The sequence below is a fragment of the Bos mutus genome, chromosome 27 (assembly GCF_027580195.1).
Source record: "Bos mutus isolate GX-2022 chromosome 27, NWIPB_WYAK_1.1, whole genome shotgun sequence".
Classification (NCBI taxonomy): Eukaryota; Metazoa; Chordata; class Mammalia; order Artiodactyla; family Bovidae; genus Bos; species Bos mutus.
In genome coordinates, this window is record NC_091643.1 from 30,718,623 (window position 1) to 30,742,508 (window position 23,886).

The following is a 23,886-nucleotide window of genomic DNA, read 5'->3' on the forward strand; positions in this document are numbered from 1 at the left end:
TTTTACTTTCCTCAGCCTACACGATGATTTCTGTTTATCCAACAAAGACATAAAGAGAGAACCTTAGGTCATTTGTACAAGAGTGTTTGGGCCAGGGCTCAGAATTGCGTACTCTTGACAGCCATGCTGAGATCACTTTCCTAGTTCTATTCTGAAGATAAAGTTCCTTTGTTACCTTGGATCGTGGTTTGAATTAGTTAACTTCCCTCTTTTTTTTCTGATTTATATGATGAGGTGATTGCTTAAAGATGGCAATTCTCCTACGGTACTGATCTTGACAAATGGTTCTACTCCGTCATCGGAGGCAGAACCTTGGGAACTATCCAAGACCCCTTTCTCTTACCACCCACATGTTCAATTCATCACCAGGGCTGCTGATGATTTTTAAGTTATAATATGTTTCTGGCCTGCACAAAATCCAAGGGCATAATATAAATAGCACCCTTGTCCCAACCCTCATGGTTGTGAAATTGTAGCATTTTGTCCTACATGGACCCTTGGTGTTTTTGTTTTGTTTCTTAAATGAATAGAACATTACAAAGGTGAAACCCCCAGTGCACTTCTCTCTGGTCTCATTCTCTTCTGTCCTTTCCAGAGGAAACCTCAGCCCTGATTTTGATGTTTATCGTTTCCATGGTGTTGGTACTATTATACAGAATATTCTGCTGGATGTTTTTATGTTAATATTGTAGACGGTGTGTATTCATCTCCAACTGGTTTTTCTCACTCACTGTTATTCTTGAGATCTTCAAGAACTAGACATCTACTTCTCATTCTACATCTATATCTTTTGGGGCTTCTGTGGTCGCTCAGACAGTAAAGAATCTGCCTGGCAAAGCAGGAGACCTGGATTCGATCACTGGGTCAGGAAGATCCCTAGAGAAGGCCATGGCAACCCACTCCAGTATTGTTGCCTGGAAGTTCCATGGACAGAGGAGCCTGGTGGGCTATAGTCCATGAGGTCGCAGAGAGTAGGACATGACTGAGCAGCTAACACTTTCAGTTCTTTTGATAGCTATATAGTGTTCTGTTCTTTGAATACTTATATCACTTATTCATACTCTTATTAACGGATTTTTAGATTATTTCTACTTTTTTGCCATTACAGACACTGTAACAATAAATACCCATGTATCTATCTCCTTGTACAAGCTAATCCATGACAGCTTCTCTGGTGCACAGTGGAGTTAGCATAGCTTTTGTTATTTCCTTTGACAAACTTTTTTTTTAATGGTCACAGTGTTATAAGCTTTCTGTCATCACTGGAACCACTAAAACATATTTTGATACACAAAAAAATCTTCTGCCTATTTCAGTAAGAAGATTTAGAAATTTTACCATGAGAAGATGCAGAATAACTCTAGATGGTCCATCATCAGGGTCACAGTAGGTACAGTCCTCCCATGGTGTCTGCAGGGGGTTGTTTCCAGGACTCTCCTGCATCCCCAGGCCAAAATCCATGGATGCTCAAGTCCTTTATACAAAATGCATAGTGCATGCCTGCTCTCGCTTCAGCTGTGTCCAACTCTCTGTGATCCCATGGACTATAGCCCAACAGGCTCCCCAATCCTTTGGGTTCTTCAGGCAAGAATCCTGGAATGGGTTGTTATGCCCTCCTCCAGTGGATCTTCCCAACCCAGGAATCGAACCTGTGTCTCTCTTATGTCTTCTGCCTTGGGCCCCATCCTTTTGTTTTATGAACACTTTCTCTCAGTTTCTGGTTCTTCTACTAATTTTCACATCCGTCAATGGATATTGCCTGCGACAGTTACTTCTGCAGTGTTCTAACAGCGATTTCCCCCTCTCAGTTTAATCAAGACAAGCTGAAGATATTTAGGGTTTATTATTATTTTTTTCTTTCACACAGACTTTGATTTTTCTTCCTAATTTCACAAAGTGAATGTGTTCTCCTAAAATACAAAGTTATAAAAGAGATCTGGGCTGGAATTGCAGTTCTGACTCTTTGGGTTATTTGACCTTAAGTGTCTCTGAACCTCGATTTCCTTTGCATTGTAGGGATATAAATACCTGCCTTACAAATGATCAGAAGATCTAAGTGAATTAGTGCATGTAAAGTTTTTTTGGGGGGGCTGCACTGGGTCTTCGTTGCAGGGGGTGGGCTTTCTCTAGTTGAGGCGCTTGGGGACTTCTCTTGTCGCAGTTCTCAGGCTTCTCTTGTAAAGCACAGGTTTGCCCTGAGGCGTGTGGGATTTTAGCTCCCCAACCAGGGGTCGAACCCATGTCCCCTGCATTGGCATATTGGCATGTGGATTCTCAATCCCTGGACCACCAGGAAAGTCCGGCATGTAAAGTCCTTAATATCAAGAAAGGTGGATGTTATTATTCTTGCCTCCATCAGCACCCATGTCGCCTCCTCGTGGCTTCTGGATCCTGCTTTCTAACATGCAGATCTGAAGATGACATGACCTTGTTCAGGCCTGTCTGTTGCTGCCTGTCATTGTCAGCAGAGGTTCCCAAGCCTAGCTTTTGATCAAAATGATATGAGGGGCCACTCCTTCGAGGTCAGCCCACCCTCGTGTTTCAAGGGTATACTATCTGCTGCCTGTTTAATAAAGTTCTGCTTGCTTGATCTGTAACTGAAAAAAGAAAAATAGGAGGCATCTTTAAAGTTCTATAGTAACCCAGCCTTACCGACTAGAATTGTGGTGGGATGGGTTCAGTCTCATCTGCAGTCTGGCCCAGTGTTACCGACTAGAATTGTGATGGGATGGGTTCAGTCTCATCTGCAGTCTGGAGCAGTGAGGCCAGGGTCCACCACAGGAGACAGGATTCTGCAGCCCCACCTGAGGCTGATTGTATCAAGAGAGAGCCCCTGATCCCCACCATGAAAGGCCCAAGCATGAGGTTAGGCCTCAGGCTTGCAGCTCTTGGCCATTCCACTTAGTGTCTGGGTGATCTTGCTCACTTAGCTACCTTGTATATACAGCGTGTGTTCTTGTGCACCTGCGTGCTCACTCAGTTGCATCCAACTCTGCTCCTCTGTCCGTGGGATTCTCCCGGCAAGAATCCTGGAGTGGATTCCTCCTCCAGGTGATCTTCCTAACACGGGATCTTCCCGAATGCAGGCATCTCCTGCTTGGGCAGGCGGACTCTTTACCACTGAGCCACCAGGGAAGCCTGAGTACATTCTTGAAGACCATTGAACTTAAAGCTTGCACAGATAAAACTGCTTTCCTAGTAGGAAGGCATAGAATGATTGTTGTATGAATTTTCTTTAATGCTGCTTTTTACTCTTTTTAAACAAATGTTTAATTCTGATACATTGCAGAGTGTTTTTCCTTTTGTTTTGATTCAGTACAGATATATATTGTGAAAAGATGGTCAGAATAAGGTTAGTTGACACCTCTATTGCATCATAGGCAGAGAACAGAGGTTGAGTGACAGCCATTCTAGAATTGATTAAGGTCAGACTACCTCCAGTTCCTAGGAAGCTTTGACCAGAACCTTGCAAGCTTCACCAGGATCCGAGCAATGTTATAATGATAATAATAGCCTTTGTCAAGTGCTTGCTATGGGCCACGCACATTTTATAAGCCTTTATATTGAATTTTCTGCCAAATGAAAGACCCACAGATGCCTGGTATCTGGACTTAGTGCTTTGTCTCTCGACCCACCTGTGCTTGCTGCCCTGTATTGACCTCCAGGCCAGCCTCCAGGCCCTCCTCCGCCTGGTCCTTCTGGGCATGAAGCCTCACGGTTGTCCCTAGCTGTGCTTGTCCATCTCGAACTCTCGCCCACCAAGTCTTTCTCATTGCTGCCCTTCTAGAGCAGTGCTGTCTCAGACCAGTGTGCCAGTGATGACCCCCGACTATCCTGTCCAACTCTGGAACTTTCTGACTCTATGATTCTGCTGAGAGGTATCTCCTCCTACAGGAGATACCTGTATTATGTTGTGTTATGTTTGAACACAAGCACCTTGAAATATAAAGTAAGTTCTGTACATAGATGGATAATAAAACAATTGACACGTAGACAGATAATTTGTTGTTAAACGCTCTGGAGATGGGGGCACTGCTGAAAAGTTCACAGGTATCTCCAACCGAAGTTTACTGTCTCCTGTTGATACCCTGAGTTAAGAGGGTCACGTTACTAAATTCTGAGGAATTCACTGTGAGAGTTTAAATTGGGCAGAGATGAGGGATAACAGCAAATTAAGAGATCACCCTTTTCCTTGACTCCTGCCTTTGGTTAGCCCAACTGAGAAGTTAAGAGTTGACTTCTGTCATCTGAAATTCTACCTTTCCGTGGGTGCTTCTATTTCTGGAATATTCACCCCAAAATAATACGGTTTGTCGACTAAAAATGATGGACAATGTGAGAGTTGCTAGTTAAGTTTTATTTGGGGCAAATTGAGGACTGTAGCCCAGGAGAAACTAGCTCAGATAGCCCTAAGAGGCTGCTCCAAAGAGGTGGTGGGGAAGGACAGTGTATATGTGATTTTGGTAAAGGGATAACACGTGCAATCAAGCATATATATATATATGTGTGTCTGTGTGTCTGTGTGTCTGTGTGTTTGGTAGAAAGTTTCTGCTGGTCTCCTGAAGCTTCTGCTAGTCACAAGAGTCAGTCACCATGCAAACCCCAGGGTCCACTTTCCTATCCATCCAGGTGGAAGCCAAGGCCATAAATTAGTACCACAAATCCACTGAGTCCCATTTGGTGCAAACTAGAGTCGGACACGACTGAGCGACTTCACTTTCACTTTTCACTTTCCTGCATTGGAGAAGGAAATGGCAACCTACTCCAGTGTTCTTGCCTGGAGAATCCCAGGGATGGGGGAGCCTGGTGGGCTGCCGTCTATGGGGTCGCACAGAGTCGGACACGACTGAAGCGACTTAGCGGCAGCAGTGACTCTCTGGTCATCTGACCCAGTCAGTTCCAAACCCATCACTGTCTCTAAGGGTAATAATATGTAGGCATTGTTCATAAGGCACCCAGCCTAGATTCCCAGTGTTATTAGGCTGATTATCCTTAGTGTGATTTAATTGTTCCCAACATTGAGGAGCTTTTAAACTTGAATGACCAAAGCCTGTTGTTAACTGTCTAAGCCCATCTCATAATATGGGGGATTTCCTTTTAATAGATGAAAGGTCACAGTTATTGATTGAGACTTGGCTTGATGTTTTGATTGAGCCTTCTGAGCTGAAAAGAGACTTTAAATCTATGACCAGGGTGAGAGCAGGTATTATCAATTGGCTGGGTAAGAGGATCCCATCTATGAGGTTGGTGCAAGTGTAACTGCAGTTTTGCATTGTTGAACTTTGCCATTTGATCTTGGAAATACATTCTTAAATAAATATGGTTATGCTATATTAATAGCAATCATGAGTAGCCTGGATAGGATTAAACTTTCTTCTGAAATAAATTTTCTAAGGGCTGTCAAGTCAGAGCTTTGGAGGGGGGATATCCACCATGTAACCCAGAAGTACTAGAGGTAATTGACCACAAACCCAACAATTTGGGTTGATTTATAAAATTAGCATAGAATCACGTCCATGATATGAAAACATTGGATTCATATGCAAAGGTCCAAGAGGTCATGGAAAATTATACATGACCATAGGAGTCAGGTCCAGCATCTGGGGTAAGCTGTCTACTTCTGATGTCGTCGTCTTCTCGTCCTGGTGTGAGTGTAGTTCCTCCTTTTTTTGAGGGTCCTTTTAAGGTGAGTTTGAGGTCAGCATTCCTCTCTATAGACCAGTCCAGTGTAGCAGCCCTTTTTAGTGGGAAATATGGGTCCAAGAGTCAATTTCCTTTAATTTCGCTGCATATGAGCTAGTTAAGAACACCTGATTGGGGGCCTTTCCACCTGGGTTGTAGTGAGTCCTTTAAATGATGTATCTTCCAATATACCCCGATGGCTCAGATGAGAAAGAATCCACCTGCAGTGCAGGAGACCTGGGTCCGATCCCTGGGTCGGGAAGATCCCTTGGAGAAGGGAATGGCTACCTACTCCAGTATTCTTACCTGGAAGAACCATGGGCTGAGAAGCCAGGGACCCCATGGATTGTAGCCCACCATGGTGAGCACACACACCACCCCCCCCCACAACCCCCAGGTGAAATAACTTGGGTCCTAGAGGTGGCATCCTGGGTTCCTGGGGATGCTCCCTTCTCCCGTGTGGCTGATCCATCTCCAGTCACCCCATCTTTGTCCATCCACCTCTAACCCTTCAGACTCTGTTCCCGTCACAGGGAGGCAGAGCCAGATGGGCCCAGCCGGGTCAGCAGAGGCCAGGGATTCTTGGAAGGCTCAGAACATTCCCTTCCTGGGAGGGAGCAGAGGGTTTGAGCTACTGCAAGGGGCCACAGGCAAGTGCCTAATACCCCCATGCCTTCCCAGGCGGGAGAGAGCCCTGGGAGGGCAGCTCATGTCGTCTGGCCCTGAGGGGCAGGTGAGCCCTGGACCTGGAGTGCCTCTGGACCTGTCTCTATCCCCACCTCACTGCTCCAGGGTTCACCTGCAGCAGGAATGAGAGGTCTCTGTGGTTGGGAAGATCACGGGATGAAAAGACGGGGCAGGGACCCAGGCTTAGCTGCCTTGAGGATTCAGTTGCCAAGGAGCCTGAGGGCTGCACCTCCAGTGTGGGGATGGAGCAGGCCAGGGGCCAGGGCGGTGGGGTTCCAGGCCGGCTCTGCCTCCATTGCTCTTGGCCCCAGATCACCGGGGATGGAGGGAGCTGGTCCCAGTGAGTACTGTCCGCACTATGTCCCCAGAGACCTGGGGCCGGTGGCCGATAGCAAGGTCAGTGGGCAGGGCCCTGGTCCCTCTCCCCATATTAAAAAAACAAGAACTCAGGATCCTCAGCCACTACGGGAGGTCCTAGAACCAAAAGAGACTTCCCCAAATTTGTCTGCACTCCCTGAGGAGGGGGATGGGCTCGAGGGGCTGCTGCTGGTACCAAGGTTCAGGTTTCTCGTAGACTTCAGGGGAAGGAGAGAAGTCCTGTCTGGGGCTCCTCGCTGGTCGCCATAACTGTCGACTAAAAAAGATGCTCACTGTGAACGTTGTGAGTTAAGTTTTATTTGGGGTTAAATGAGGACTACAGCCTGGAGACAGTGCCTCTGATAGCTCTTAGAAACTGCTCCAAAGAGGTCGGGGGGGACGGACAGTGTATATGTGATTCTGGCAAAGGCGGAGTACATGCCATCAAGCACGTATTTTTTGTTTTTTTTTTTCTGGTAGAGTTTCTTCTGTTCTTGTGGCGCTTCTGCTAGTCACGAGATACAGTAACTAGCAGATGGATTTTAGTGCTTTTCTGGATATGAGCAAACAACGGGATATGAGGGAAAACCAGCTCCTGAAAATATCTGACCACCATCCGAAGACCTTCCGTGTCAGTTTCCTGGTGTACAGAGTGCCTCATTCCTGACCTCCACCCTAGACTCCTTGGTGGGGGGTGGGGAGGGTGTCAGAGGTCAGCCGCTGCAGCATCACGTGACTTCACCATTGTAGAGGTACAATAGATGGCAAGCACCCATGGCAAGTGCCCCTTTGTGGTTGACGGGTTGCACTCTCTCTCTCTCCCCTGGTATTCATTCCGGGTGGTTTGGGAACCTGACTTCTCTGAAGGAGTCCATCTCCAGACTTGCTAGTAAAGGGTGAGCCTAGACGTTTTTTTAAAAGGGGGTGCTGTACCTTTAAATTCTGAAAGTGAACTTGGCTCAGGAAGGCCACTAGTCAAGGTCCAGCCCCTAGAAGAGAGAATAGCTGCAGACTCTGCATCCTCCGCTGGGGCAGGCTGGAGCAGGCTCCTGGCGGCATGGCAGGGAAGCTGGGGGTCCTCCTGCTGGCCCTCGTGCTCAGCCTGGCACAGCCAGCCTCGGCCCGCCGGAAACTCCTGGTGTTTCTGCTGGACGGCTTCCGAGCAGACTACATCAGCGATGAGGCCCTGGAGTCCTTGCCTGGGTTCAAAGAGATTGTGAGCAGAGGGGTCAAAGTGGATTACTTGACCCCGGACTTTCCTACTCTCTCTTATCCCAATTACTACAGCCTCATGACCGGTGAGTACCCTGTCTTCCTCTGGGTGCAGAGGGCAGGCTGGAGTCCATCAGGAACAGTGAGCTCCTGGCATTAGAATCGTGTGTAAAGATTCAGTCTGCCTTCATCTTTGGGGACCCCAGGGATAGGCAAGAAGTGTGTGTTCTCAGCTGAGATTCCTTTTTTTGTGAGTGCATGAATGTGTTATTTTCTTAAAGTTATTCCCTAGGACCTGTTTTGGCTTCGCAGTGTGGAGAACAGAGGACTCTACAATTAGATGATGGTTAAAGTGGTTATTTGTTTTGCAAATTAAAAATTCTAGCCAACTCCGTATTTTCTAAGTTGAAATTTAAAAAGCCAACAGGTCTTCGTTTGGATCAAATTCCTTCTGTCCCTTTTACTCTGCAGTCATCTGTCATCCTGGAACTGTTTTGGCTTGTTGGGCTATGAAAGTTACATGTGGGATTCCTGCATGACTTGGATGGAGGGAGTATTCAGGTCCTATCCTAAAGTATTACTTCGCAACACTACTTGCTCCTTCTTTTGCCTTTTTGGGCCAGGTAAAATGACATGGAGAAGAAAAAATTGACACATAGTTCAGATTCCTGTTTTTAACTTCTAGCATCTGTTAAGAAAACAAAACCCAAATCCCCAGCTCACCCAAACTGGGCCAATGTTTGGGAAAGCTGACTTTTGCCTAAAGATGACCTTCACTTGGGATTGCAGACACGCCGAATGTGATTCCACGAACTTGATCCTCTATCTGTGTCATACAATGTACATCCTGAAGGCACAGTGGGATTCCTATCTTCCAGTTTGTTTACCAGTTAACCATCGTAAGGGCCAGCAAAAGGCACTCAGAAAGAATTTAGTGAACTGTCCAAGGACGCTGTTGAGAATGCATTGTTATTGATGATGCTTATGTAGGATTTAGCTCTGTGCTCTGAGCATAGGGAAAAACTCCATGAATTATGTTAACAGGAAGGGAATGAGAACTTTGGTATCTCATTATGGATCTTCACAGAACAGCAAAGCCCCAGGATTCTGGAAAGACAAATTGCTGTGTCTGACTTCATACATGGAAACCGAATGCATGTGTGCATAAAAATGTTATAAAATGAAGCAGGGGAGAGAGTTTGGGAATTAGAAATAAGGGCATGGAGAGGAAAGAAAATCCAGACTGCACACAGCATGGAAATTATTTGCCCATTTTAAAACGTCTCCCTCCAACAGACAAATGATCAGCATCTCTAAGATCTTCTGGTCCTCACTTGGCATGGCTCTCCCCTTGCAGGGAAGGAAGCCACTTTCTGGCTGCTGGGCCACACATAGATGCTATTGTGTGTCACAGCCCGGCTTCCACTCCGTCCGTCTGGGGTTTTCACACCCGCAGACCACCCCCCACACCAGTTGTCTTTCAGAGCCTTGCCGGGAGACTCAATTCACAAACTGCCATGTGAGCTTTTCTCAGTCTCAGTAAAAGATGAACAAAATCCAATCTGAGCAAGCCAGACTCCAGGGAGCAAAAAGGGACTATTACAGTCTCCGTGGAGAAGCCAAGCCAGTGACACGACCCTTTGTTCGTCAGACCCCCCCGTTCCTGATATCCCCACAAGGACTAATTGGCACAAAGTCTTAGTCACGCAGACACTTTCTTGTCAGGCTGTGGGTGTAGTCTAGTCTCTGGTCTAGTCGTGACAGAAGGGCTCTTTTCATGGGGGGACAGTGCAGATCCCAGGAACGTTTGACAGAGATCTTCTTTACTTTCAAACTTGCAGGCCTCAAAGTTGCAGCACTGGGGCTCAGTTGTTGCCGCTCCCGGGCTCCAGAGCACAGGCTCAGCAGTTGTGGCGCACGGGTTCAGTTGCCCCTGGCATGTGGGATCTTCCCGGACCAGGGATTGAACCCGTGTCTCCTGCATTGGCAGGCAGATTCTTTACCACTGAGCCACCAAGGAAGCCCCCGCCTCATTTTTTACTTTATGGAAGCAATATTACGTATAGGCTGTGTCCCGCAGCATATGTTCATGTGCAGATGTCCTTGGGTGTGGCTTGTCTTTTACACACTGAGTGGACGTAAGGCTTGGAGCAGGACTGTGGGCTAGGCAGTGCCCGGCCGTGAGGCTGCTGTCATGTCCGCTGCCCTGGAACTGACTCAGGGTGAAATCTAGACTATTTCCCCCAATGTCCGTGCTTATTTTCCCACCTGATATTGAAAAATTCCTCTTTTTTATATATATATATATATATATATATATATATATATATATAAGGGAAGGATATATCTGTTGGGAAGTGCACTTAGGGTTTGAGCGTTTGAGCATTTCATGAACCAACAAAAGAATCACGCTAGATCCCTTCGGTACCGAAATACACACTCTCTTAAGGTTCCTCAGAATTCCTAAGACGGACTATGATCTCACTTCCTTACGTGAATTATTGCCCATGAGACATAAAGCCCTCGGTGTTCTCTTTGCGTAATGAGGAATGATGGGTTACTGGAAAGAACTTGGCCTTGAAGCTGGGAGAGAAGCTGCTTGAAGCTGTGGTGGGAGTCCTCGCAGGGTCGGGAAGACTTCAGGCACAAGTCGTCACAGTGCCCTGAACCTCAGTTTCCTTAGTTTCTGGGTCCTGATCAGGCCAGAATCTCAGCTGCTGCCAGCAGCAGGCATGAAATGAGAAAAGGTTAGGACGGGCACCTCTTGGGAGGCCTGTGTGGCTGCGTGTGTCATGTGCTCAGTCATTTCTGCCTATTTGTGATCCCATGGACTGTAGCCCTCCAGGCTCCTCTGTCCATGGGATTCTCCAGGCAAGAATATTGGAGTAGGTTGCCATTTCCTCCCCCAGGGGATCTTCCTGACCCAGGGACCGAACCTGAGTCTCTTGCATCTCCTGCATTGGCAGGACTCCTTACCACCAGCACCACCGGGGAAGCCCAAAATGTATTTGCAGCAGGACAAATATGGCTTCCCTGGTGGCTCAGCAGTGGAATGGCCAGCCAGTGCAGGAGATAGAAGAGACTCAGGCTCAGTCCCTGGGGTGGGAAGATCCCCTGGGGGAGGAAATGGCAACCTACTCCAGGATTATTGCCTGGAGAATCCCATGGACAGAGGACCCTGGTGGACTACAGTGGGGTCACATAGGGTCACAAGGAGTCAGACACGACTGACTGAACTACCAAGTAAAGAGCTGGGAGGCTGCGTGCTTCCCTCCAGACACCTGAGGGCATCAGTGGCAGGGCTGAGGTCACAGGGCAGGCTTCAGAGGCGCAGATGTCACACAGGAACCAGCACAGCGCTGACTCCAGTCCTGGCATGTCCCGAAGGTGGTGCGTGTGACCTGGGATCCACAGACAGAGGTCTCCTTATGACCAGTCCAGGAGGCAGCCAGAGCCTGGACAAAGGCACTTGATTAATCATCTACTGGAATCAAGGCAAAACCAAGAAATTTAACTACTTAGAATTAATATCTGTGCTGGTACAGTTCTGACCGCCCTCCTAGAAATGCCACCTGAAGCAAATTCTTCCCAGACTGCAAGGCCCCACATTCTGGAGTGAGGGATTATGGGATAAGGTAAGCTTTCCCTTGCTTTCAAGAAAATAGCTGATTTAAATTAAAACCAGCTGTCACTTGGGCCAAAGGAAATCAATGCAGATAGTACTTGAGAAATCAAGTTTTGAAAAAAGTCCACATCCTCAAACTTCTGCAGAATTCAAGGCTTCACCTGGGGGGTCTCTGTGAGCCTCCAGCACAAGCAGCGTGGACTTGGCCTCCAGGCTCCCTGGCCTCCCCTCCCCTGGGTCTATTTTACACATGCTAGAGTATACATTGGGCTTTCCAGGAGGCACATTGGTAAAGAATCTGCCTGCCAATGCAGGAGACACAGGAGATGCACATTCAATCTCTGTGTTGGGAAGACCCCCTGGAGAAGGAAATGGCACCCCACTCCAGTATTCTTGCCTGGAGAATCCCATGGACAGAGGAGCCTGGTGGGCTACAGTTCGTGGGGTCACAAGGAGTCAGACATGACTGAGCACACATGCAATTGCATATGTGTCAATGCTTCCTCCCCCTCTGTGTCCACATGTCCCTTCTCTGAATCTGTGCTTCTATTCCTGCCCTGCAAATAGGTAAATCTGTACCATTTTTCTGGCTTCCATATATATTCATGTGTGTTAATACAGGATATTTGATTTTCTCTTTCTGACTTACTTCACTTTGTGGGACAGACTCGAGGTCCATTCGCGTCACTACAGTCCTGTTTATTTTTGTGGCTGAGTAATATTGCATTGTATATATATGTACTGCATCTTCTTTATCCATTCTTCTATTGATGGATGTTGATGCTTTCATGTCCTGGTTACAACACTAGTTACAATAGTAACTAATGCTGCAATGCTGTGCCTTGAGCATCTATTCTTTACAATGGGCTGTAAGTGAAAAGTTGAATTTGAGGCATGCCCTTGGAGCAGAACTTGCTGAGTATGAGTGAATATGGAAGAGCTAAGAGGAAGAGAACCTGAGTCAATTCCAAGGCTACAAGAAGTTCAGAAGTCTCGGGCTCCTATGGGCAGAGATGGGAAAGCGTGGATAGCTGTTTATTTGATGAAGTCAATTTTCATCAGACTAGATTTCAGGTTGGATTAGGATATTCACCTGGACTTGGCCCTTGAGGGGATCAAAGACAGTAGAGTGAAGGAGGGTTCCAGAAACTGTAGAAAAATGAAAGGAGTCCAAGAGAGAAATTGCTCCTGTGGGTCCCAGTGGACCCCGTACATGGACTTGTCTTTCTACTTGCCCCACAGCTGGTAGAGGATACTTCTCACAGACACACAGTTAAATCTGTCTTCTCAACTGCATGAACTTTTGTCTGAATTTTGTCACTTACTTCCCGTTTCCACTTTCACGTTTCCACTTAAAACTACAGTGTGTGTAGTGAATGCTGAGGAGTGGGTGTGCGAGGTGTCTGGGTGGCCGAATCGGTTAGGAGCACTCAGAGGCTCAAACCTGGAGGAAAAAAGCGCATTCCCAGAATTTACAAAAGTAATCTCTCTTGGCGCGTCATTATTTCAGCTCCCACCACCAGACCTGTCTACGCTGAAGTGCCACTTTTCGAAAAGCCTGTTTCTCTTGGCATCCACGGTGAGGCCAGGGCGCTCTTGTTACAGGGGTTCATCTGGCTTCAAGAAACACATTCCCAGCAGGAGGGGCTGGCGAGGGTGGTGGCAGAGCTTGAAGGCGTGCTGAAAGCCTTTGATTCTGAGCTCAGCAAACCCTCCTTCAGGAGGTTCCCCACACAGAGCCAGGCAGTCTCCACCCCAGGTGGGTCTCCCGTCTCACTCTCCTTTCCCCGCTGCTGACCGATGGGACCTCAGGCTGCTGCCTAGGCTGCTCCATTAAGGCTGCTTTGCCACAGACGGGTTAAAGAACACTTCAAATGGATTCAGAGGGAGCCTGAGTCAGCAGGTCAATGTTTATTTCAGAGACACTTTGGACAACACCTACTCGGGTTTCAGAGTCCCCATCCCTGAATAAGGCCATTGTGTCCATGGTCTCCCAGGCGGGGACCCCGGGGCAGGTCTGGGGTTCCTCTGGGTCCTGTGTCGGATCTGGTGCTTGATCGTGACCTCCTCCTGTCTTTGGCCCTTTCCCTACGAGGAGAAGGGGCTTGAGAGCTGGGTCACGGAGTCATGCAGGGTACACGCACCTGGATGAGAGGTGCCCAGGCTGAAATCGCAGACAGGCTTGTGTGAGGGGCCCTGCCCATCCTTCCCGCCCGAGGAAGTGATTCCCCCTGGGTGCCTGCCTGTAAGATGGGGCGCTCCTGCAGTGCCAGGACAAGTGGGACCTAGAGCAGAGCGTCCCAGCCAAAAGGACGGCCTCCCTCAGATGCGGGGGGCTGGAAGCTGAGCCATCGTTTCCGGTCTTTCCTGCCTCTTCATCCATGCTTGCCACTTGGCTGGCGCCCTTCAGCACTCCACTCTGTCCTGGTGGGGCTTACCTGCTGGACGGCTTTTGCTTCCTCCCTCAGCCTCTCGAACATCTGCCGAGATGTGTAAGTTGAAGTAGAGATGGGATCCAAAGAAGCCTTCTGTGTAGATTTCATCAAGATCTGGTCAAAGGGGAGGTGGAAGCCTCTAGAAGGTTGTGTGTGGTGGGGGTGGAGATGGGGGTGTTTGGGGCTCAGCTCAGCTGTCCTTCCCACTTCCCCAGGTCTGGATGATCCTAGGAGGATGGCTGCTCTTCGTCACGAGCCTCAAATAACCTCCCTGAGTTCTGATGGAACAGATAAGAAGGAAAATCATGTTCCAGAGAGTTCACTCTCAGACTGTGTCAACAGCTGCTGAAAGCTAAAATAATCCAATGAAAACAAAAATGCCTTTTTTATTTATCCGATTCTCAACCACCTGTTGGACTTTTGAACCCACCAGCCAGCTGCGTGGTGATTCACGCCTTGGGAGATTCCATCAGTGGACACAGACTGGTTCCTACCCTTCAAATGCAGGGATCACTGGGGTTTGGTCAGCCAGTCGTGAAACCCTTTTGGGGATGGAACTCTGGAGAGTGACCTCTTTACCTCCCCGTTTTGGTTGAAGGCCTCTCCTAGAATGTCCTGTCCTTCCCTTGGCTGATACACTTCTTACTTCTGGAAGGGCTCTACTCCCATCCTCCCTGCAACCCCCCGGCCTCAACCCCAGCTCGGCCGCAGCTGCCTTCCAACCCATCTTTCTTTTTCAGGCCAAAGTAAGATGCCCCCCACCCCCCATACGGCCTTGACCCACAGATGGTCACATTTCAGAGCTGGGTAGTGCTTTGAGAGCCCATTTTCATTCATTTGCTGATTCCTGGACCACCTACTGTCCGAACCACTGAATCTGGTAATTATTACAGCAACATGTAACTTTGACATAAATTCATAATGTATGTTCGTGTATGATCACTTCTTATGCAGGCTATGCGAACGTTTTCTAGGTGAGACTGCTCTTCCAAAGGGACGTGTCCTCTGTCTTGGATGAGCTTATAATGAAGCTGAACAGCTCAGTGTGTGGAGTCACAGGCCAGGACGGAATAGGCACAGGGGTTGTGGGGACCACTTCTGAGGAGGTTTGCTGAGGTGATGGTATTTGAGTAAAGCCTGAAGGACGTGAGAAAGTGGAAGTGTTAGTCGCTCAGTCGTGTCTCTCTGCAACCCCATGGACTGTAGCCCACCAGGCTCCTCTGTCCACGGGATTTTACAGGCAAGAATACTGGAGTGGCTTGCCATTCTCTTCTCCTGGGGATCTTCCCAACCCAAGGATCAAACCCAGGTCTCCCACATTGCAGGCAGACTCTTTATCACCTGAGCCACCAGGATTTGAGGGAGGAGTTGAAACCTGGAGAAAAGGCTGGGTGGGGGTGACTGGCATCACTCAAGCCAAGGGGCAGAGGCGGGAATGATGGAGCATTTGGAGAGCAGAGCTAGGCTTTGAGACAATTGCTCTGCTATTTCTGAGCTGTGTGGATTTGGACAAGGCTGTCCAAGACCAAGGGGAGAGTTAAAGAGCCTGGGAGTCAAGTCTCCGGAGTGGACCTAGGGTCAGGGGTCTGATAGGGAACTGGCAAGACTAATTGAATGTGGAGGATCAGAGAGAAAAACAATTTCAGGATTAGATAAGAATTTGACAGAATTAGGGGAAGATGAATAAGTCCATCTGTATGTAAAGTGGATCCAAGTTCACAAACTTGAGTATATTGGTTCAATCAGTTCAGTCGCTTAGTTGTATTCGACTCTTTGCAGCCCCACGGACTGCAGCACGCCAGGCCTCCCTGTCCATCACCAACTCCTGGAGTTTACTCAAGCTCATGTCCATTTAGTGTATTAGAAATTGTGCATGTCTGTATTTTCTTTAAAAAAAAAAAATCTAAATCTCTGGGTAAACTTGAAAGCATTCTAAGTCAAATAAGCCATAGACAAAAAGAGATGTATTGTTTGATTCCACTTACCTGCGGTACCCAGAATCATCATATTCACAGAGATAGTGAGTAGAAGGTGGTTATCAGGGGCTGGGGGAATAAGCAGTTAATGTTGAATGAGGCAGAGTTTCAGTCTGGGATAATAAAAAGTTCTGGAGATGGGTGGTGCTGACGGCTACACACTCAGGGTGAATGTTCTTCATAAAACTGAACTATACACTTAAAAGTGGCTCAAGTGGTAAGTTCTATATTATGTATATTTTACTGCAATAAAAAAAAAAATAAATCTCAATCTGACTCTGACCTCCCTCCCACTGGGCTCAGTGGAGATTCAGTCTCTACTGGGTGGGTGGTGGTGTGACCTCTTTTCCTCCTCTATGACTTTGCAAAGGTCCTGGACCACATACCCAGTCCTAAGGCATTAGGACTTCAGCCCTGGTCATTAGTCTCCTGAGAGTTTTATACTTTTAGTTCTTACATCTAGGCTCACGATACATGTGGAGCTAATTTTTCTGTGTGATGTGAGATAACTGTTCTGGCACTGTTTGTTGAAATAATAATTTCTTTCCTGCTGAATTTTCTTGACATTTTTTGTAGAAAATCAACTGACCACGAATGCTGGAGTTTATTGCTGGGCTCTCAGTTTAACTCCCTATGTGCGTCCTGATACTAGGACCACACTGTCATGATCACTGTAGCTTTGTGGTAAGTTGTGAAATTGGGGTGTGTGTGTTTTTCCACTTAGTACTTCTTCTTGAAGAGTGTTTTGGCTATCTTGAGTCACTGGTATTTCCAAATGAGTTTTAGTATGAGCTTTTCAGTTTCTGGGGGGAAAAAAAAACTCTAGCTAGGATTTTGTTAGGCGTTGTGTTGAATCTATACAACAATTTAGGACATATTACCAATGTAACAGTATTAAATTTTTTGACCCACAAACATGGGACATCCATTCAGTTTCCAAAGTCTTCCCATAGCGCTTTATAATTTTCAGGGCACAAGTCTTTCCCTTCTTTTTAAATAATTTCTAGGCATTTTATTTTTTATTTTATTATGAATGGAGTTATTTTCTTAATTTCACTTTTGCAGTGTATGAAAACAGTGGATTTCTGGGTGTTGGTCTTGTATCTCGCTACCTTGCTGAATTTGCTTATTAGATCTAATTGAATTTTGTGGGTTCCTCAGGATTTTCTGCATCGCAAGGATCGACAAGATCCTATTTCCTGCAAATAAAAACAGTTACTTCTTCCTTTCTAATCTTGATACCTTCAAATGGTCTTTATAATCACCTTGGAACTATGTAAGGGCAAATTCGCAGATGAGAGAACTCAAGTCTGGGTGGGGGGGTAAGCAGTTAGTACGAGGTTACCTAGCCAGGAAACGGGTAAATCAGGACCAGCGCAGAGGACCTCTGCACCCCCACCCGTCCCTCGGCATCTTCGCCACGTGGCCTCTGGTTGCTGGAGTCAGAACCTTTGATGACAATGGAGGCCTATGTCTCTGCAGCACGACTGTTCTCCTTTGTAACAAGCAGCCAGATTCAGTCAAGAGAGAACAGAATGTACATTTCCCAAATGCCTACCGGATTTCTACATCTGTGTGTCTACAGCACTTAGTGCTAGGTGTTTTCAAATCGAATTTCAGGCCATCCTCAGACAACCCTGGAAGGCAGGCATGGTTACCCCGGTTTTCTATCTGAGGAAACTGAGGCTGAGAGACATGAAATCGCTTATTCAAGCTCACAGAGCCCCAGGCTGGCAGAACCTGGGAGTACGGCATCCTGCGTTCCTGTTGGGACCTCCCGCTTTCAAGGAAGTGGCTCTCAGCGCAGCGCTGTCCTGCGGCCATCCAAGCGTCTGCCCCTCAGCCAGAGACCTTGTAGCTGCATTTGTTATGCACACGACACACGCCTGCACACACACACTCCACAGTGTGTGTGTCCCTGCCCTTCCAGGCTTCTTCCAGACCAAGAACCTCAGGGACAACTCTGTTTTTAAACCCTCCTTTGTGTGTCTCAATGGACAATACGAACAATAAGCGCTTCTGGGGTTGAGTATAAAAGAGAGGATTCAACCTCAGACACTTAGCTACTTATCTCAGACGGCCACGGCTGAACAGTTGTACGGCATGGCTTAAACAGGCCTCTTTTGACAAGCCACATCTGGGACACTGACCCAGGCCATCGCAGTGACCGCGGAGCAGGTGTTTATTCGTACACTTGGTTCTGGGGCCTGGGAGGGCCTGGTGGTCCCAGTGAGGGCCGGGCCCTCCCCGTCAAGTGTCTCATGGACCCTGACACTTGGTAGGAACTCAGTAAGCATCACTTTGTGTTTGTTTTAGAGTTTCTTAGGACTTCCCTGGTGGCTCAGATGGTAAAGAATCTGCCTGCAATGCAGGAGACCTGGGTTTGATCCCTGGGCTGGGAAGATCCCCTGGAGAAGGGCATGGCACCCCACTCCAGTATTCTTGCCTGGAGAATCCCATGGACAGAGGAGCCTGGTGGGCCACAGTCCATGGGGTGACAAAGAGACAGACACAACTGAGCAACGAGCACTTTCACTAAAGTTACTTGGAAACTGCTTTATCCTTAATACTCAGCCCATTTCCTTTTAAATTCTCTTTGCCATCACACCCCCTCTTCTTACAGAAAGGCAGCCCCCGAGGCTAGGCCATCACGGGGGAGCTTTGTAGTTTCACAGCGGATGAAAAGTCCAAATGGACGTTGCAAACACTGCTTAAAACACAGCTCGACAGCCCCCTTCTCCCAGCCCCAGTCCACACCAGTTCAGGATAGGTTTCCGAAATGCAAAGCACAAGTGTGTATAATTAAGTATTTTGCACACTCTGTCAAATATTTTAAGAAGTGAGTAGATGGCCAATTGGAAACTCATTATGGTTTAACCTTTTCGCTAAATTCCAAACCGGGGAGGACTGCAGCGCTCTGGTGGCTTAAAACAACTTCTGTCTTCTTCCCAAGAGATTTTAGGTTTGGGAGTTTAAGTCATTTATAACCAGGAGTCTGGAAAAGTTTTCAGAAATAGCAGTTCCCTCGGGCGAAGGGTGTGAGGTAGAAGGTATCCTTTTTACCCGGCTTCCACCTCAGGTGGTTTTGTGGTCAGCAGAATACGAATTTCTTAGTAACATGAAATAGAAAGGCAGTGCTTCTGCCAAAACAAGATTACCTTGTGTTTGACTTTGCCATGTCTTCTAGTCTTTCCCGTCAAGGCCATACGTAACCGCCTGTCCCCTCACACGAGTCCCCGTTCTCTCCGCGTTTGGGTGCCCACCCTGGTGCTGACCACCCTGGGCATGGCCCAGTCGTTTCCTCTCTGTCTTTGGTGACGTCTTCATGAGAAGGGTGATAGATTAGAAGCAAGAGGTGTTAGTTCTAGTCTGGCTATGGTGGCTTCTAAACCCTGTGGCTTCAAAGTCTTTCTGGGTTCAAGTTTCTTTCCTGAAAAAAAAAAATGAGGGGTTGAGGGCTCAAGTGTTAGTCACTCAGTTGTGTCCGACTCTTTGCAACCCCGTGGACTGTAGCCCGCCAGGCTCCTCTGTCCATGGGATTCTCCAGGCAAAAATACTGGAGTGGGTTGCCATGCCCTTTTCCAGGGCTCTTCCCGACTCAGGGACTGAACCCAGGTCTCCTGCATTACAGGCAGAGTCTTTACCAACTGAGCTATAGAGAAGCTCCCCTGAGCTTGAGGGCTCCAAGAAGTAGGTTTAAATGCTGTGACAGGTCCTCTGTCTTATCTATTGTCATGATCGCGTCTCTGTTTTTTTTTTTTAAAACATGAGTTCTTCTTTTTAAAATTTTTATTTATTGTTTGTTTGGCTCAACGTTACATTGAGCAGCATGTGGGATCGCAGTTCCCCAACTAGAGATCAGATCCGTGCGCCCTGCACTGGAAGGGCGGAAAGTTCACCGCTGGACTGCCAGGAGTGTGGTCCCCTGCTGTGACCACTTCTGGTCTGTTTCCCCTGGAACTTTCCGACCTTGATGCATGTCAAAGGGAAGAGAGTGCTATTGTTGCCCCGTTCGCCCTCTGGACAACCGTCACTACTGAACCCAAAGGGCACTGCAGCTGTGGTTGGCATCTGAAGCCAGACAGCCATACACTTACTTTTCAAAGGATGAATATTGTTTTTACCCCCACGCCTTGCCCTGTTAAGATTCATAGTTATGATTTTTTTTTAAGGACTACCAGAGACCCTGTAAAAATGGTATCATCTTCTTTTTTATAATAATTTTATTTATTTATGTTTGGCTGTGCTGGGTCTTCGTTGCTTTTCTCTAGTTGCAGCGAGCAGGGGCTACTCTCTAGATGCGGTGTGCGGGCTGAGTGCAGTGGCTTCCTTGTCGTGAAGCTCGGGCTCTATTGTGTGCAGACTTCACTAGTTGCAACACGTGGGCTCAGAAGTGGCGGCTCCGGGCTGCGGACCGCAGGTTCAGAAGTTGTGGTCCAACGGGCTTAGTTGCTCCGACTTGTGAGATCAACCCTGGTCAGGAATCGAACCCAATTCTCCTGCACTGGCAGGCGGATTCTTCACCACTGAGCTACCACCAGGGTAGCCCCCAGAGTATGATTTTAAAAAGAGGGAAAGTCACCTGGTTTGAGGTAGGATTCGGGAGCGGGGTGCGAGGGGAGGGGGTTAGAAACCTCGGCCAGAAAGTTGTACTTAAAATCACATCCTTCACTACCAATTTCCCGGAGGAACAAAGTTTACTAATTCTTTGGGGAAAAAAACTAATGGACTCCATGCCCCTCTGTTTCACTGGAGAAATCCCCGCATAGAACCATGGCAAGGAAAGAAGGGCAGCCAGAGAGCAATTCAAGGCCTAATCTTGAGGAACTATTTATTATTAATATATCGACTTCAGTCCACTCTTCCAGCGCGGGGCCTGCTGGCCGGTCGGGCACATGGAACTGCTGGGTTCTGAGCCTCTGAAATAGCCGGACAGGCCAAACCTTCTAATAGCAACATCCAGTGTCATCTTTCAGCTTCTCTCTGCGGAATTTATCTTTTGACCATCCCTGCCTCCGACAGACTCTTCATTGGGTTCCAAGTTTCCTCCCTCCTCTCAATCCACCCTTATGCTAAGTTCCACTGACTACTCTTCTGCTAACCCCTTCACACGGAGCCTCCAGTGAAGACTTGTTCACCGGTCTTTGCTTGTTCTCCAGTCTTTGCTTATTCCCTCTCCCCATTTTGGTGGTCTCACCCTTCATGAGGTCTCACCCCTCATGCACACTTACTGTTGACTCCCATTTGTCACCATCTCTGCCCCAGATCACCACTAATGTACTTTATGTCTTTTTAGTTTTCCCTTTTATGGATATTTCACATAAACGGAGTCTTTCAATACATGGTCTCTTGGGTCTTGCTTCTTTTACTGAGCATACTATTTTTGAACCACAGACTGGTTCCAAATCGGGAAAGGAGTACGTCAAGACTGTACATTGTCACCCTGCTTATTTAACTTATATGCAGAGTACATCATGTGAAATGCGAGGCTGGATGAAGCACAAGCTAGAATCAAGATTGCTGGGAGAAATATCAATAACTTCAGATATGCAGATGACACCCTTATGGCAGAAAGCGAAGAGGAACTAAAGAGTCTCCTGATGAAAGTGAAAGAGGAGAGTGAAAAAGTTGACTTAAAACTCAACATTCAAAACACTAAGATCATGACATCTCATCCCATCACTTCATGGCAAATAGATGGGGAAACTATGGAAACAGTGAGAGATTTTATTTTCTTGGGCTTCAAAATCACTGCAGATGGTGACCGCAGCCATGAAATTAAAAGACACTTACTCCTTGGAAGAAAAGCTATGACCAACCTAGACAGCATATTAAAAAGCAGAGAGATTACTTTGCCAACAAAGGTCCGTCTAGTCAAAGCTATGGTTTTTCCAGTAGTCATGTATGGATGTGAGAGTTGGACTATAAAGAAAACCGAGTACTGAAGAACTGATGCTTTTGAACTGCGGAGTTGGAAAAGACTCTTGAGAGTCCATTGGACTGCAGGGAGATCCAACCAGTCCATTCTAAAGGAGATCAGTCCTGTATATTCATTGAAAGGACTGATGCTAAAGTTGAAACTCCAATACTTTGGCCACCTGATGCGAAGAGCTGACTCATTGGAAAAGACCCTGATGCTGGGAAAGATTGAGAGTGGGAGGAGAAGACAACAGAAGGTGAGATGTTTGGATGGCATCACCAACTCAATGGACATGAGTTTGGGTAAACTCCAGGAGTTGGTGATGGACAGGGAAGCCTGGTGTGTTTCAGTCCATGGGGTTGCAAAGAGTCAGACACGACCGAGAGACTGAATTGGACTGAACTGTTTGTGAGGTTCAGTCACCAGGTGGCAGGTGTCCACAGTTTGTTTCTTTTAATTGCCGAGTAATAGTCCATCATATGGCTATCCCCCAGGTTTCTATAATGAAAAAGTCTCAAAGCTACAGAAATGCTGAAGTAGTATTATGAGTATCTGTGTGCTGTGCCTCTCTCAACGTTAATATTTGGCACGTTTGCTTTTATGCTCACGTGAGAAATACAGGGTTCTATTTTGGCTTTTGCGCCTGCTGAATCAGCTGCAAGTCAATTTCTGGGACTTCCCTGGTGGCCCAGTGTTTAAGACTCTGTGCTTCCCCTGCAGGGAGCGTAGGTTCGATACTTGGTCGGGGAACTAAGATCCCATGTGCCTCATGGTGCAGCCAAAAAAGAATGTCAACTGTTAACATCATGACACTTTACCCCCCCCCCCCGCTCCAGTAATGCAGCATGTCTAGGATATACTTTCATATGACCACAATTATTTTCCGATTTTTCTCCATTGCCAAAAAAAATCCTTTATAACCTTTCCTGAAATGAAAAATCTAATCATGGTTCAAGCAGTCCACTCCGCTGCCATGCTTCTTTGCTCTCCATCAAGACCGACATCCCTGCCTTTTTGTTTCCTTTGGACTTCCACCATGTTGACATTCTTGAGAAGGCCATGGCTGTATTTTAGATTTGTCTGACTTTTCTTCGTGGTTAGATTCATTAAAAGCTTTTTTTTTTTTTGGCAAGAATACCGCATTTTTAAGAATCCAAATTAGGACAAGGGGTCATCCAAGTTAGGACAGCGTGACAAGTGTACAAAGGTCTAAGCTGTTGGGACTTTTCTAGAAGAGGGTCCACAAAACTCTCCCTCTGCTCACCCCACAGATGTGACACGCCACATGGCTCTTTGTGGCCCTGGTTGGGTGGTTCTCACAGGCTTTTTTATCTTGAGGTTCACAGGGAGTTTTGTGGTAGATGTTGTCCATGGGATGTTGGTACTGCTATTTTTGTCTTTTGTGTGTAGGGGGGTTGGTGACATTCAAAATCTGTGCAAATCAAGAAGATACTTTTGAAAATGAAAAACGTTGCTGAGAATCAGAAACAACAGCTAGGAATCAGAACTGTCCTGGGAAAATGCTGCCCGTGACCCAGAAATCCTAGTCCTAGGGACAGATAGACTCTGAAGACGTGGATTTTCATCATTCTCATTATGGGCTTTTTGAGTATAAATTTTGGTATTACAATTTAACCTTCTTTGGGACTTCCCTGGTGATCCAGGGGTTAAGACTTTGCCTTCCAATGCAGGAGGTAGGAGTTCCATCCCTGGTTGGGAAGCTAAGATCCTCACATGCCTCGAGGCCAAAAAAACCATAAAACATAAAACAACAGAAACAATGTTGTAACAAATTCAATAATGACTTTAAAAACGGTCCACATCAAAAAAAAGTCTTAAAAAATTTTAACCTGCTTTTTAGTATGTTGGGTCCCTTGTCTAAGGATTTCTATATTTCATCAGTTTGGGAAAGTATCAGCCATTATCGGGGAGCAACATTACATAGCCATTATGTAGCGCTGCCCTTCCTCCGGTCCCCCTGTTCTTCCTTCT

At 47.1% G+C, this 23,886-nt stretch overlaps 1 protein-coding gene across 4 annotated transcripts in view; it reads left to right on the forward strand.

Moving 5' to 3' along the window:
* The window catches only part of ENPP6 (ectonucleotide pyrophosphatase/phosphodiesterase 6), a 103,480-nt gene that overhangs the window by 12,775 nt on the left and 66,819 nt on the right, over nucleotides 1-23,886 (forward strand). For 3 of the 4 annotated variants that reach the window (XM_070364157.1, XM_005903156.3, XM_070364156.1), the window contains exon 1: nucleotides 7,728-8,024. The exons of the other annotated variant lie outside the window; for it this stretch is intronic. In XM_070364157.1, coding sequence (XP_070220258.1) covers nucleotides 7,784-8,024 — 241 coding nt within the window. In that variant the 5' untranslated portion in view covers nucleotides 7,728-7,783. Of the gene's footprint in view, nucleotides 1-7,727; nucleotides 8,025-23,886 lie in introns of those variants that run through there. 4 annotated transcript variants of the gene reach the window in all.